The sequence below is a fragment of the Dipodomys spectabilis genome, unplaced genomic scaffold (assembly GCF_019054845.1).
Source record: "Dipodomys spectabilis isolate Male_0828 unplaced genomic scaffold, ASM1905484v1 ptg000219l, whole genome shotgun sequence".
Taxonomy (NCBI): domain Eukaryota; kingdom Metazoa; phylum Chordata; class Mammalia; order Rodentia; family Heteromyidae; genus Dipodomys; species Dipodomys spectabilis.
The window spans coordinates 2,448,367-2,463,212 of NW_024870896.1; the positions used below are offsets into that span (position 1 = coordinate 2,448,367).

The following is a 14,846-nucleotide window of genomic DNA, read 5'->3' on the forward strand; positions in this document are numbered from 1 at the left end:
TCGGGCTGGGAAGGTGGCTCAGTGGTAGACTGCTTGCCTTGTATGCACGAGGCCCTGAGTTCGATTCCTCAGTACCACATAAGCAGAAAAAGCCGGAAGTGGTGCTGTGGCTCAAGTGGTAGAGTGCTAGCCTTGAGCTGAAGAGCAGAGGGACAGAGCCCAGGCCTAGAGTTCAGGCCCCACAACTGACCAAAGGAGAAAAAAAAAAAAAAAAGAAAGAAAGAAAAGAAAGTGTGACTCAACTTCAGAAGCATAGGACAGTCTTTTCAGAAAGAGGAACAAAGAATTTGTCCCCCAGCTGTCTCTTAATGACGAAAGATTCATCTCAGGGTGCAAGCTTAGGGCTAGAGCACTTTCCTAGCATACACAGGCCCTAGGTTTGAACCCTACCACCACAGGAAAAAAAGAAAAGGTTTGCCCTGTGATGTGTCCAACACTCCTGCACTTCTGAGGAGAAAGGTGCACAGCTGCTGGGAGGGAAGGGGTTGGTGTGTGCCTTGGTGAAGACAGTTGTCAAACTGAATGGCTGACAAGGACCTGGATGACTGGTGTGGCTGGGAGCATCTTAGGAAATATGTTTACAAGTACTGGCTAAATCTCGCTTTGCCAGAGACTGAGAACTTCTGCTTAAGTGAAAGTCAACACACTGGGCTGGAGATCCCCCAAAGAATTCTCAGCAGAAAAACTTGATACTGGGCCCTGAAACAGTTTGCCCTCCTGATATGCAAGAATCGTGTCCTCAGAGAGTTATAAGCAAGATTCTGAGCCACCCTCCATGCCCAAAAGTTGTCACCCTCCTTGTCTCATGAAATTTAAAAGCCAGTGGAAGGTGGGGCAGGTGGTATAGTGTCTGTGTTCAGCAAGCCTGAGAGTGAGTTCCAACCCTTGTGCTGAGAAGCGCAAAGAATCAGAGACCAGGCGCTGGTGACTCACCCCTGTAATCCTAGCTACTCAGGAGGCTGAGATCTAAGCATTGTGGTTCAAAGCAGAAAAGCCTGTGAGACTCTTATCTACAATAAACCACCAGAAAACCAGAAGTGGCACTGTGGCTCAAGTAGTAGAGTGCTTGTCTTCAGCTGAAGAGCTGAGGGACAGCACCCAGGCCCAGAGTTCAAGCCCCACAACGGAGAAAGAATGAAAGAAAGAAAGAAGGAAAGAAAGAAAGAGAGAGAGAGAGAGAGAGAAAGAAAGAAAAATGAAGCAGAAATGAAAGCCAATCAAGATGGGGTCTTGACTGAGAGGCCACAGGGACAGGCTTAGAATCTCACCAAGCTGGAGGAGTGTTTATGTTTATTCAGTGAGGCCTGGCTTCCTGCCAGCTTGGACGCCCCCAGGGGCAGCTGCCAGTGTCAGGCAGAGGGCAGATTTGTTGGTATTTAAGGGATCGGAGGATTAAAAGGATCAGAAGCTCCCTCCACACACAGCCTGATGGCTGGAAGCCCACTCCTGAGGGTTATTAAATCTGTGGGCACATCCTGGGCACTTGATGACCCTCCCTCTGGAACCCAGCAGGCATGCCAAGCCAGAAGAGAATGAGAGATTGGGGTCAGAGAGGGAGCTTTAATCCTTCAGTGCTGGACGTGGACATGAAGATCAATCTGTAGACCTAAAGAATTAAGCCCAGGAGCCAGTCTCCTAGATATCCTCAGCTGACCTTGGGCACAGAAGGACATGGGCTTTCTTCTGCTTCAAAAGCAGGAGGATATGGTTTACCCCCTCTGTGATTTGGTAAAGGTCAAGTGAGAGAATGAAAGCTGTGATGCAAACGTACTATGCAGTGAGGGGCACAGGTAATGACTGACAGGTGGTCTATGGGCTGCAGGAGCTGACCAAGAAAGGAAGGAAAGCCCAAGTTAAAAACAAAAACAAACACAAACAAAAAACAAACTGGATGCTGGTGGTTCATGCCTGTAATCCTAACTATTCAGAAGCCTGAGATCTGAGGATCACGGTTCAAAGCTAGCCCCCACAGGATAATCCATGAGACTCTTATCTCCAATGAACCACCAGAAAACTGGAAGTGGTGCTGTAGCTGAAGTGGCAGAGCGCTTGCCATGAGCTGAAGAGCTGAGAGACAGCACCTAGGCCCAGAGTTCAAGCCCCATGGCTGACAAAAACAAAAAAAACTCCAGGACGGGGGTGGTGGGGGACAACAGAATGGAAATAGGCAGAGCTCTTCAGACCTCATGGAGGGAAGACAGTAGGTCCAGGGAGAGCCCCTGTTCTTCCTTCTTGCATTCTGATATTCTTGCCAATCTTGCCATGCCTCCACACAGCAGCTTTTTTCTGGACACGAGGGGTGGGGGCGGGGGGCTCCTGCCTGGCCCTACCTCCAGGGTACTTGGTCAGTTCCCATCCATACTTCTCCATCCACTGCAAAGTTCCTCCTCTAGAGTCTTACTTGACCTCAGCCTCAGGGGATCCCCTCACAACAGTCAGTACTTTATCATCACCCCAAGCCCAGGGCACCTGCAGAGAAGTGACTGTTTCAAAGCCACAAAGACCAGCAGCCACAAAGTCCAGCACTGGACTCGGGACCACCCACACCTTCGGGGTCCCGCAGCCTCCTGTCCTAGTCAGGGGTTGGAGGAAATCCTCCAGGGAGCTCAGCACAGACCAAGCCCGTCGTGATCGGACGCGCTGCACGGGACAGGCCCCGCACCACACCGCCGCGGAGGTCACGCACGGGGCCTCCCTGTCCTCCTCTACCGCCCCGCAGCGCAGCCCCTGGGACTCCATCCACCCTCTCCCTCCTCCCTTCTCTTCTTGCTCTTCTGGCCTGAAGCCCCGCCCAGCCGAGACCGCGCCCCCAGGAAGCCCCGCCCATCCGAGACCGCGCCCCCCAGGAGACCCCGTCCATTCAGGGGACCGTGCAGCTAGAAGGCCCCGCCCACAGCATGGCCCCGCCCATCGGAGACCGCGCAATCGAGGAGCTCCGCCCGCCCCGCGGCCCCGCCCGCCCCGAGGCCCCGCCCGCCCCGCGGCCCCGCCCGCCCCGCGGCCCCGCCCGCCCCGCGGCCCCGCCCATCCCGAGGCCCCGCCCACCCCGCGGCCCCGCCCGCCCCGCGGCCCCGCCCACCCCGAGGCCCCGCCCACCCCGAGGCCCCGCCCGCGCTCCCGCTCAGCCCAGCCGCCTCTGCTCTCCGTGCGGCCGCGGCGCGGGGTATCCCGGCCCGCCCCCGACTCGGCGGCCGATCGGGCAGCCATGGAGTCCGCGGCACGGAGGCGGCAGCTCCCCGGAGCGGCGAGCGGTCCAGGCGCGCAGCCCGGAGCCTTTTTCCTGCAGGCCAGGTGGGCGCTCGCGGCAGGCGGGAGGACGGGGCGCCGGGACGGCGGCGGGCCGCGCGCACCCCACATTCCGGGTCCCCCTTCTTCCCGGGCCAGTTTGGGGTCCTCCTGCCCCCGCCCCGCCCGGTGATCGCGTTGGGATTGCTGCTCCTGCCGGGAAGGCCATGCCGGGTCCGGGAGACTCGCGGGGCCCGCCCGCCCGAACCCGGGCTCCCCTGCAAGTCCCGGAGCCACTTCCGCGACGCGGGGGTCCCGCGAGCCCCGCGGGCCGGGGCCGCCCCGGGGCGGGGACCGGGATGCGCTCACCTCCCCGTAGCCCGGCGGGAAATCGCCTTTTAATCCTGCCCTCCATTTTTCTTTACATCTCCTTCCGGACCAGAGACGCCGTCGGTGTTAAAAGCACCTCTGATGTGCCCAGCCTTTCATCAAACCCTAGGGTGGGCGCCAGCCCTGCCCGGGCGAGGAGGGCCAGGGCCCCGGCAGGTGAGCGGTCATCGGGGAGGAGCCCCGAGGCTTCCGTGATTCTGCAAGGCCGAGATCTGAGGATCGCGGTTCAAAGCCAGCCCGGCCAGGAAAGTCCGTGAGACTCTTATCTCCACTAAACCACCAGAAAACCGGAAGTGGCGCTGTGGCTCCAGTGGTAGAGCGCTCGCCTTGAGCTGACGAGCTGAGGGACAGTGCCCAGGCCCAGAGTTCAAGCCCCGTGACCGCCAAAAGAAAGAAAGGAAGAACAGCAGGTCCCTCCAGGGAGAGGGCATGGGCCCTGGGACTTTGTCAGTGTTGGAGGATACGTCTGTGGCCTTTCTTTGCACCAGGGGCTGGGACTGGAACGTAGGCCCAAGCAACATGGGAGAAAGCACCAGTGCAACATGGGAGAAAGTACCTGGGTAGGCAGCGAGTTGTTGAGCTTCAGGGACCCCCCACACACAAGTTTTACCCTTGTTCCCACCCTAAATGACAGGCTAAGAATGCAGCCTTTAGTCTCTCCGGGCATTGGTCTCTAGGCACAGGGCAGCCATGTGAGTTTTTTAAGCACAAAGCCCATTTTAGCACCTCTGTGGTATGATTTCGGATGTCAGGAGATGGGCTGAGGTGAGCTCTCCCCTCTTGCTACTGAAGAACTTACATAGACTGCATTGACTGGCTGTTCATATGCAAACAATGATCGAGCAAATTCCTTGATAGGAGCGACTACATTCCTGTGGTCATCTCATTCGATTCTTTTGCCTGCTGACGTCAGGGCCATGGGAATTTGTAGAAGTACACATGAAGATGGTCACCCTAAATGCCTGACAACCTATTTCTCAGAACTGTCCATCATTAGACAGTACATGCCTGTAGTGTGCATTTATTACCCGTTTGCTCATCCAAAGCTCACCAAAACCTCTGACTTGATCATTTTATTGATGTGAATAAATGTAGGCTCAGGTGGGTTAAGGAGCCTGGCCAGATTGAGGCCAGGCTGTTCATACTGACTAGAAACATCCATTGTACTCAGCAGACATCCATTAAGTACCTTTGGTCTATCCAGCACTGCTAGATGCTAAGAGGGTGGTAATTGTCTTCTGTCATAACTAGCTTCTATATTTTGTTTGTGGATTGATCTTAAATACTGTATACTTAAAGCCAGTATCCAGTGCTTACAATGTTTAAACCTTGTAAACATTGCTCCCCACAGAGGCCAAGTGAGAGTTTACACTTCCTTTTGTTTTTCTTGTAGCTTCTAGTTGCCTTTTTCCTCTTGTCATTATTTGCTTGTCCCTCCTTTTTTTTTTTAATTCTCATCATCTGTAGCATCTCATCATTCCTTATCAGAACCTAAAGCCTCTCTCCATATCCCCATCCATACTAGGTGTCTGCTTACTTCTTCTAGGACAAGACTCCTCTTCTGCCCCCTAGATGCTGCTCACATTTCAGTATTTCAGGTGTGTGCATGGTACATGCACCCTCCAGCTGTCAGTTAGGGTGTAAGTTTCCCCATTCTGTAGCCTTGAGGGCTGTGGAGGAAGCATAAGCCAGCCTTGTTTCACGTTACCTGCCAACATTTCCCATTCCCGCTTGGCAGAAATTGCTGGTGATTGAGACCTAGGGCTGGCCCAGCTGGGGGCTCTGAAGTCTGTGCAGTCAGGAATGTGCAAAAAACGCTTGAGGTTCTAGCCAGGGGGGCGAGGGGTTGCCTTTACCCTCTGAGTAGTTAGAGTCTCAAAGTTGAGGAGCCAGGAGGGAAGAAGGCCCCAGGCCCTTCCATGTCCTCCAGTTCCTACCAGGCAGTTTAATTGGAGCGCTCAGATTGGTCCGGCTCAGGATTGTGTCCATCCCACGCCGCACGACTACAGTATGGACATTGAGATGCCTAAACTCTGGGGCTTAGGTTTCAGTCGTGCGCCAGAGTGACCTGGGGCCAATCATTTAACCCCTTGGGGCTGCTTTCTCTTCTACACATTGGGAACATTGCTCCAACCACGGATTTTCTGCGAGGATTGGGGGAGGGGGTGTTAAATGAAGGGAGGAGGGTACGAGTACCAACTCCAACCCCAGTAAATAAGGGAATGAACGAATGATGTCCTACTTGTAAACAGCTCACAGTATCAATACCGTGGCCTACTGTCATCCGTCACCCTGCTACCCACGTTCCAGTGCTGCTGGCATCCTTTGTTTCCCCCTCGTCTTATAGGAAGAAAGCTCAACAATTACTGTACCTCTTTGGCTTCCCAAATCACAGGAAGCTACTACAGTCATGGCAAAATCTACACTGAAATCCTGCACTGCACTGCATGGCTGGACTCCAGCATTTACAGCAAAACCCTTTCCCTGGGCCTGGGGCATGAGTCTCTTCCTGCCTTCAAGTGGGCAGACCTCTTTGTCTCTCGTCTTGGCAGGTTCCCATGGGGGGAGGAGAGAAGAGCTCACGCCTCGTCTTGTCCCTTCTCAGGCATAGCTCCCTCAAGGCGGATGAGGCTGACCGCACGGCTCCCTTCCACTTTGACCTCTGGTTCTACTTCACACTGCAGAACTGGGTGCTGGACTTTGGCCGCCCCATCGCTATGGTGAGTGAAAGGGAAGCTGTGGGCAGAGCCCTGAGCATCGTTGAGGGGACTTGGTGTGGCTTGAATTTGTCAGCTGAGCTTGCCATTGAGCAAAGAGCACAGATCGCAACGCTGTCATGTTGTCCAGCTGGGTGCCAGCCAGGCACATGTGGCATGTGAGGGGATCAAAGGCGGCTGAGTGGGCTCAGATTTATCCCATCATCCTACGGGATAACATCAGTCTAGAAATGAAGTGTGTTTGCTCATTTTGCATATTTAAATGACTGAGTCCCAGGTAGTTTTGGTTTCAGCTAGCAAAATTATTCTCTTTCCTTAAAGGTCACTTTTTCCTTTTTTTTTTTTTTCTTCTTCTCTGTTATGGGGTTTGACCTCTGGGCCTGGGTGCTGTCCCTCAGCTCTTCAGCTCAAGGTGAGCTAGAGCCACTAGAGCCACAGCGCCACTTCAGTTTTCTGGTGTTTAATTGGAGATAAGAGTTTCATGGACTTTCCTGCTTGAGCTGGCTTTGAACCACGATCCTCAGATCTCAGACTCCTGAGTAGCTAGGATTACAGATGTGAGCTACCGGCATCCAGCACATTATTTTATTTTGTTATTATTACTTTTTTTTTTTGAACTCTGGGCCTGGGCACTGTCCCTCAGCTCTTCAGCTCAAGGCTAGCGCTCTACTACTTGAGCCACAGCTTCACATCCAGATTTTTCTGCTTATGTGGTGCTAAGGAATTGAACCCAGGGCCTCATTCATGCGAGGCAAACTACCACTGAGCCACCTTCCCAACCCCAGCACATTCTTTTAATTGTTCACATTTAAACGTGTTTATGTAAGAGGGGCTAGCTCCCAGGGCCTAGAGGAGCAGCCTGGTGAGCATGTCCCTCTCTACAGCTTGTGTTCCCGCTCCAGTGGTTCCCTCTCAACAAGCCCAGCGTTGGGGATTACTTCCACATGGCCTACAACATCATTACACCCTTTCTTCTGCTCAAGGTACCATCATGTCCCATCCCTCCTCCCGTCCTCTCCTCCAGCCCCGGTCATTGAGTTAGGCTTTCTCCACAGCATTGGAGAATCAGGACTATGGGAGAGGGGGCGTGTCAAAGGGAGTAGAGACATCTCCCTTCCCCCCACACAGGAGGAAACCCAGCAGTGTGCCAGCTGGCAAAATGGGAGAAGGCTGTGTATGGGAAACCATAAAGTATCTGTGAGGGCGGGTAGAAGGGAGTGACTGGGGCATGTCGGACCAGAGGGAAGGCAGGCTGGGACCAGCTGATGATGGAAGCTGGGGCTAGGTAACGGAAGGAAAGTCAGCCATGAGGCTGCACTGTAACCCCTGGCCTCAGGAGTCCTACTGGGAGGCTAATCTCCTCATGACTTTCAAGTTAAGCCAATGCCGTCCTTAGTTGTTACCCTGTGTTGGTTAGGGAATAGGAGACAGTTTTTAAGAAGTTTGCACATGCTCAGTACAGACCTGGATGTGTTTGGGTATCTTGGGTCGATGGTTGGCGGGTTGGAGAGCCTGGGCCTGGACTCCTGCATTGATGGATGCTCTGGTGTCACCAGGAGCACATGGCTGTCTGTGTTGATGGATGATAACCTTGCTAGTATTCACTGCTAGGTCCCCAGTCTGATCTCCCCCAGGAGAAGGGCGTACATGCGAACATTTTGAGACCCTGCTGGGCTTGGAGGGTCACACGAGGTGGGGGTGGACTGACCTGCAGAGGATCCACTGCTTCCGGAGGCGGGCAGGCGGTCACACGCCATGGCCTTCTCTGACCCTCAGCTCATTGAGCGGTCCCCCCGCACCCTGCCGCGCTCCGTGGTCTACATCAGCATCATCACCTTCATCATGGGTGCCAGCATCCACCTGGTGGGCGACTCTGTCAACCACCGTCTGCTCTTCAGTGGCTACCAGCACCACCTCTCAGTCCGCGAGAACCCCATCATCAAGAACCTCAAACCGGAGACACTGGTGAGGCTCCCTGGACTCCCCCCCACACCAGGGGTACCCTAAGGGTCGGTCCTGGGGGGCTTGAAGCTGCCCCAGCCTGTCACCGCCACAGCTGACCTTCTGTTGAAAGCTAGGGGAGGATACCGTCGGCCTGTTAAGGTAGGATGCTTGTGGATTATCACACCGTGCCAGCCAAGGGTCCCCCACCTGGTAGAGGTCAAGCCTCTGAGTGGGGAAGTAGAGGAAGGGTATCCAGGTATGCTGTTTGGGCCCAGCCCCCCAAAGCAGCTCCCACTAACCCTACCACACCCGTGCCTCCCTCAGATTGACTCCTTTGAGCTGCTCTACTACTACGACGAGTACCTGGGCCACTGCCTGTGGTGAGTGAAGACCCAATCTGTCCATTACCCATCAGGCCACAGCCCTCTGGACATGGCTTCATGTGCTGAGTGGAGTGCCTGGCATGGGGCTCTCATTCCTGAGAGGGTGCTGTGGGCTGGACCCCCCCCCCCCCACACACACACACCGACCCTCTCCCTCCCGGTCCACTAGAGGGCAGCAAGAGGCTGTCATCCTACCCAAGCCAAGACTGGAGCCTGGGGTGAACCACTTCCAGAGAGGTGTGTGTGTGGAGGGTGGGGCTGGGGTCCCCCTGGTAGCTAGTACATCTCAGGACTTCCAGCGCATCTCCTTTCCCCAATCCATCATTCCACCAGGAGGAAACTTCAGAAATGGGAGCTCAGACTAAGGATTCAGGGCCTGAATGAGGGGGCATCATCTGTGGCTCTCTATCCTGTAAGGGGGACGTAAACTGAAGCCAGAGGAAGGAGGTTGATAGAGAATGGCAGGCCAGCCCCAGACAAAGTGCCACCTGTGCCCTGCATTGGTGTGTGCAGTCTGTTCAGGGCATGGAAAAGTTGGCTTGAAAGGCTTCCTGCCAGGCCTCCTGGCATTGCGGTGGAAGGTTGGGAGAGAACAGGGGAGAGGAGCAGGTGAGGGGTGAGGCTGGGGGGTCAGGCAGAGAAAAGGAGCTGTGGGGAGCAAAAGCTGTACTTCCGGATGAAGTGGGGGCTGGCTGGGGGTAAGGGGCTCTACGATGACCTTTGCCCCCTGACAATGCTTGCTCAGCACCAGCCTCATTTCCAGGCCAGTGTGGTGGTGCTAGGTCTGCTGGCATCTGGGGGAATGTGGGTAAGGAAGAACCCCACCCCTCCCTTGTCCTCAGATAGAGTGAGGCAGGCAGGCAGAGTGGAAGCCAGTGTGAGCCCTCTTGGAAAGGCTGTGGGGGTGGAGAGTTGCAGCCACTTCAAGGCAGGCATTGTGCAGACTGAGGTAACGCTGGATTGGACAGTGGTGGCGAAAGGCCCTGGGCGAGGGTAGGTGGCAGGGCGGGGGGGGGGAAGGTAGGGGTGAGGGGGCAGCTGCCTGAGGCTGGATCTCCCTCTCCCAGGTACATCCCCTTCTTCCTCATCCTCTTCATGTACTTCAGCGGCTGTTTCACAGCCTGCAAAGAGCAGAGCTTCATGCCGGGGCCTGCCCTGCTGCTGGTGGTGCCCAGTGGCCTGTACTACTGGTGAGTGGACAGCAGTACTGGGGTGGAGCCGTGTGGGACCAGGGCACTCAGTGAGCCGCCACGGTCAGAACCCACTGGACCCCAGACCTGTGGGTAGCCCTGCGTGTGGCCAGCCCCGTGTGAGCCCGTGTCCTCCTGGGTCTCGATGGGACCGTGTCAGTTCTTTGCAGTGGCCTCTGTTTTACTTAGCAGCCCAGGTCAGAATGCACAGGGAGATGGAGAGGGTAAGGTTGCGGTCTCTGGTCTCGCTCCTCCTCCCACTTTGTGCTCACTACCCAGACCCCCTGCCACTCTAGGGCCATAGAGCCCATCTATGCAGCCCCCGAGCCTCAGTTTCCCCTCTGTAGAATGGAGACAATTACCTGCCTGATTCCTCAGGAGATGGTAGGGATCTGGGGACGAGGAGGGCCTTTGTGGACCACAAAGCAACATGGAGACCACTAGGACTAGATAGGTGTCCACACCTAGGGGTGGCTTGTTTGGCTCCCTTGCTCCCTCTAGCTGGGCTCTCCCTCCCCGCTTCTGCCCTGCAGACAGGCCGTCTTCAGGAAGGGCCTGAACAGACTTGAGCCCTTCTCAGATGAGGCCCCTCTGGCATGAAAAGGTTCTTCTTTCTCTGGGTCAGTGCTAGCCAGCTCTAGGGGCTTCCCTGCCATTGCAAAGGCCCTCTAGGGGTTAGCCTGTGTGTGTCTCCCGCCCCCCCCGCCCCCAGCCCCAGGACAGAGTTGGGGGAATGGGAGGAGGAGGGAAAAGTTGTTTACTCCCCAGGAAAGCGGCTAAACTAGGCAGGAGCTATCTGCAGGGCCCACAGCCATCTGCTAAACTGCAGCCCTTCCCAAGGAAGAGATGCCCCAACTGCGCATGCCTGGAACCTCCAGAGACAGAGCCTTTACACTCCCTTTCCAAGGGAGAAAACAGGCTCCACATGAATTTCCTCATGCGCATAGGCCCCCAAGTTGCAGAGCTGTAGTTTCTTGAGTGGATAGATTGGTGTCACAGTTGTCATGGGGATGAGCAGGTCACCCCCCCCCCCCCAGCAAGTGCTGTGTGTTCTCTGGACCACCGCCAGGTCTCTTAGAGATAGGATGGTGTCCCAATCTCTGAGGGCCAGTGATACCCATCCCTGCAAACTGTAACTGCATTTCCAAGCTCCCAGCCCCACAGAAACCAAGCTGGAAACAAAAATGGGGGCTTGTGACAGTGACAGACAGTACTCTCCAATGTTAGGGCTTTTGTCCCTCAGTTGTCATGTGGACGTAAGCTCATGTAAAAAGGGAAACCACTGCCAAATACTCTGTGTTTTTTCTTTTTTTAATATTGTTATTTAAATCCTGACAACTGGCCAGGCATGGTGATGCACACCTGTAATCCCACTTTGGAGATAAAGGCAGAAGGATCTGGAGTTGGAAGCCAGCCCAGGCAAAGTCTCAAGATCATAGCTCAAACCAAAACACAAAAGGGCTTGGGTGAAGCACAGGTATCAGCCTATGCCTCTTATGTGCATATGAGTTCAGTCTTCGGTTCCAAATAAATGAACACATACTATATACATACATCCCCAGTAGCAAAGGATGGGACACACAAACCCCTGCGTGCTTGTAAGCAAATGCATCAAGCCAAAGTGGGCTGCAGCAGAGTGGCCTGACACACGGGGCCTGGATGCCAGGTGAGCAGTTCTGGGCTGCCTGGTGTCTGTATCCCTACGCAGGGTAGGGTTGGGGTGGTACCCGCTTTTCCTTGACACTTTGACCTGCTTCTCCAGGTACCTGGTCACCGAGGGGCAGATCTTCATCCTGTTCATCTTCACCTTTTTCGCCATGCTAGCGCTCGTCCTACACCAAAAGCGCAGGCACCTCTTCCTGGACAGCAACGGCTTTTTCCTCCTCTACTCCTTCACCTTCACCCTCTCGCTGGTGGCGATCTGGGTGGCCTGGCTGTGGAATGACCCTGTACTCAGGAAGAAGTACCCGGGAGTCATCTATGTCCCCGAACCCTGGGCCTTCTATACTCTCCATGTCAGCAGTCGGCCCTGAGTCCCCAAACCATCCTCTGCTCCCTTGGGAGAGACAGATCATGGGGCATCTGAACACAGGTGTGTGTGTGTGTGTGTGTGTGCGTGCGCGCACGCCCATGCCCATGAGTATGTAAGACATGAGGATGGAGCAGGCTGTGTGTGTACAGAGTGCATTACTGACAGACTGAGCAGTGTGGGTCAGGATTCTCCTTGATTTAGATCTTTTCGGGATGGAATTTAGTTTGGGAAGTGTGTCCAGGCCAGGATCCTGGCCTTTACCTGTTGTTGGGACTCCTGACCCCACTCCTATTGCTCAGGCCTGGGCTGGCTCTTATAGGAAGTCTCAGCCATGCAGGAGAGACCAGACTGTGCAAAAGCACGGGGCCACTGGTGTACCGCTTGGCCAGCATCTGGCCACCTGGTCTGGGCCACTATGTTTGTATACTATGTCATCTTTCTCTGGATTATTGAGGAGAAGACAACTTCTCAGGGCCTCATTTGCACTGCAAGGGCCCAGTGGGTTGAGGTTACTCACCCTCTTAGCTCTATCAAGCCTCTACCCTCTCCCCAGCCTGAAAGGGCCATGAGCATACCTGGCCCTCACCTGGCCAGCATTCAGCCACCAGACCTCTGGGTGCCTGAAGCCCAGTTCTCCCATGCTACGCCATCCTACTGGTGGTGTTCACCCTGCACTGTCCCTCCCCAACTCTGAAGGATTGTGGCACCACTTGGTGCCAGCCAGATGTGGAGTATCGGCCTACAGGTCTCAAACCTTTGCCTCATTCCTTGAGCCCCGTTATAGGGGCTGACAGCTCTGGGCTCCTGCCAGTCTTGCCTGTCTTAGCCTTTATCTCTTTCTGCCAGGGCCCCTGCTACCAGGAAGGGAGGCCTGCTCTCAGCGGAGTGGGCCCCTCCCAGCTCCCTTCTCTCCCAGGCCTCTGGTTCAGTGGTTTTCCTTGAAAGCTACCCCAGCCTCATGTTGCAGTCAGCCCTGGTCATGGTGCTGTGGGCTGCAGCCCTTCCCCTCATGATCTCGGGGAGGCCCGGGCTGAGTCTCTCTGCTGTGCTGGGGTCCCTCTGCTGGCAGGCAGCTTCGGGTGATGAGAGGTGTGAATAAAGGCTGGTGTTATGTGGAGCCCAGCCTGGCTGGCGTCCTTTCTGGCTTGGTTGTGAGATGGGGAGGCAGGGGGAATTGTAGAGAGGGTTGGGAGCTCACTGGCCTGGATCCCAGCTGGGGTGTGAGGTCCCTTCTAGCAGCACAACCTTGGGGGGGACCCCCAAGGGTCCTCTCAATCCTGGTCTGTTCAATGGCTCTGCATGCCACTCAGCAGGGTCCTGGAGGTGGGGCTGAAGGGGACTTTTCTTCCCAGTCAATCCAAGTCTTAGTGGATCAGGGCAGGACAGGTCACTAGTAAACCTGTATCCAGAGATGTCCTATGGCCTCCCAGCTGTACTGCCCCTTGGGAGGAGGTAGCCTCTGGCCTTACACATGTCAGCTGACTAATTGGAGCGGACTGTAGAACAAGACTGGGAGGTGATCAGTCTCCATGTCTGCTCAGCACGCTCCTCCCCTACCTCTAGGACAAGCTGCTCCCAAGGCTGTTTACAGACCCTTACCATCAGGGTCTGAGGATTATGCATCTTAGAAAACCCTCGATAAGAAAAAACAGTTTTAGGGGCTAGGAAGGTGGCTCAGTGGTAGAGTGCTTGCCTTGCATGCATGAGGCCCTGGGTTCGATTCCTCAGCACCACATAAGCAGAAAAAGCCAGAAGTGGCGCTGTGGCTCAAGTGGTAGAGCACTAGCCTTGAGCTGAAGAGCTGAGGGACAGGGCCCAGGCCCAGAGTTCAGGCCCCACGACCAGACCCAAAAAAAGAAAAAAGTTTTTAAAAATATGAATAAAGCCAGGCACCGGTCTAAGGATCGTGGTTCAAAGCTAGCCTGGGCAGGAAAGTCCACAAGACTATCTCCAGTTAACCACCAGAAAACTGGAAGTGGCGATGTGGCTGAAGTGGTAGAGTGCTAGCCTTGAGCTGAAAAGCTGAGGAACAATGCCCAGGCCCAGAGTTCAAGCCCTACGACTGACCCCTGCCCCCAAAAAAGTGAGTAAAACATGAGGTATGAAAATGAATATTAAGAAGAGGAAATTGCAATTGGGGCCTTGGAGATCTAGGCCCTGTGGGGCAGGTTCTTGGGAGTTTGTCCCATTGTCTTCACTGCAGCCTGGCTTCACTAGCTTAGAAACCCAGCAGACATCCAGGAAACTTGGAGTGTTGGGGGGGGGGGGGTGGCAGGAGAAAATGCCCCCATTGGGGTGTGGCTTAAGTAGTAAAGAGCTTTCCTAACATGCTTAAGACCCTGGGTTCAGCTGGGTGGTGATGGCTCAGGCCTCTAAGCTGCCCAGGAGGTTGAGATCTGAGGATTGTGATACAAAGCCAACCCCAGGCAGAAAAGTCCCTGTGAGACTCATATCTCCAATTAACTACTCCAAAACCGGAAGTGGAGCTGGGCTCAAAGCGGTAGAGTGGTAGCCTTGAGCAAAAGAGCTCAGGGACAGCACCCAGGCCCCCAGTTCAAGCCCTACTACTGAAGGGGAATTAAAAAAAAAAAAAAAAACAAATTCAAAGAGAGATGAAGCCTTGGGTGGCTGTGAGCTCCATTTTGGGAGCTCTGGCCTTGGTTATTTCCAGGTCCAGTGTGCATGCAGGCTATCTGTGTGATTCCCATGTCTCTGTGACCAGGGGTTTGTTTGGTTCTTGTATGCATTCCTTAAAGCTGCCTTGACAAACTACTATACACTTGGTTGGTAGCTTGAAACAATGCAAGTTCCTCCTCTTCCAGAGGTTCCAAGTTCAGGAGCAAAATATTGGCAGAGGCCTAACACCCATGTGCTTGCCCCTGTGCTCAGGAGGCTGAGATCTGAGAAAGCCAACTCAGGCAGGAGAGTCTATGAGACCACCAATCAGCTAGAGATGGGGCTGGGA

The 14,846-nt window shown here is 54.8% G+C and overlaps 1 protein-coding gene across 1 annotated transcript; it reads left to right on the forward strand.

The window, feature by feature from the left end:
• The first annotated feature begins 3,155 nt into the window (after positions 1 to 3,155).
• On the forward strand, positions 3,156 to 12,998 carry Cln6 (CLN6 transmembrane ER protein). The gene is made up of 7 exons (XM_042697464.1): positions 3,156 to 3,291; positions 6,221 to 6,335; positions 7,217 to 7,315; positions 8,109 to 8,297; positions 8,601 to 8,656; positions 9,727 to 9,849; positions 11,612 to 12,998. The coding sequence occupies exons 1-7, from the start codon at positions 3,206 to 3,208 to the stop codon at positions 11,880 to 11,882; spliced, it is 939 nt and encodes a 312-aa protein (XP_042553398.1). The 5' UTR covers positions 3,156 to 3,205; the 3' UTR covers positions 11,883 to 12,998.
• The last annotated feature ends 1,848 nt before the right edge of the window (positions 12,999 to 14,846 follow it).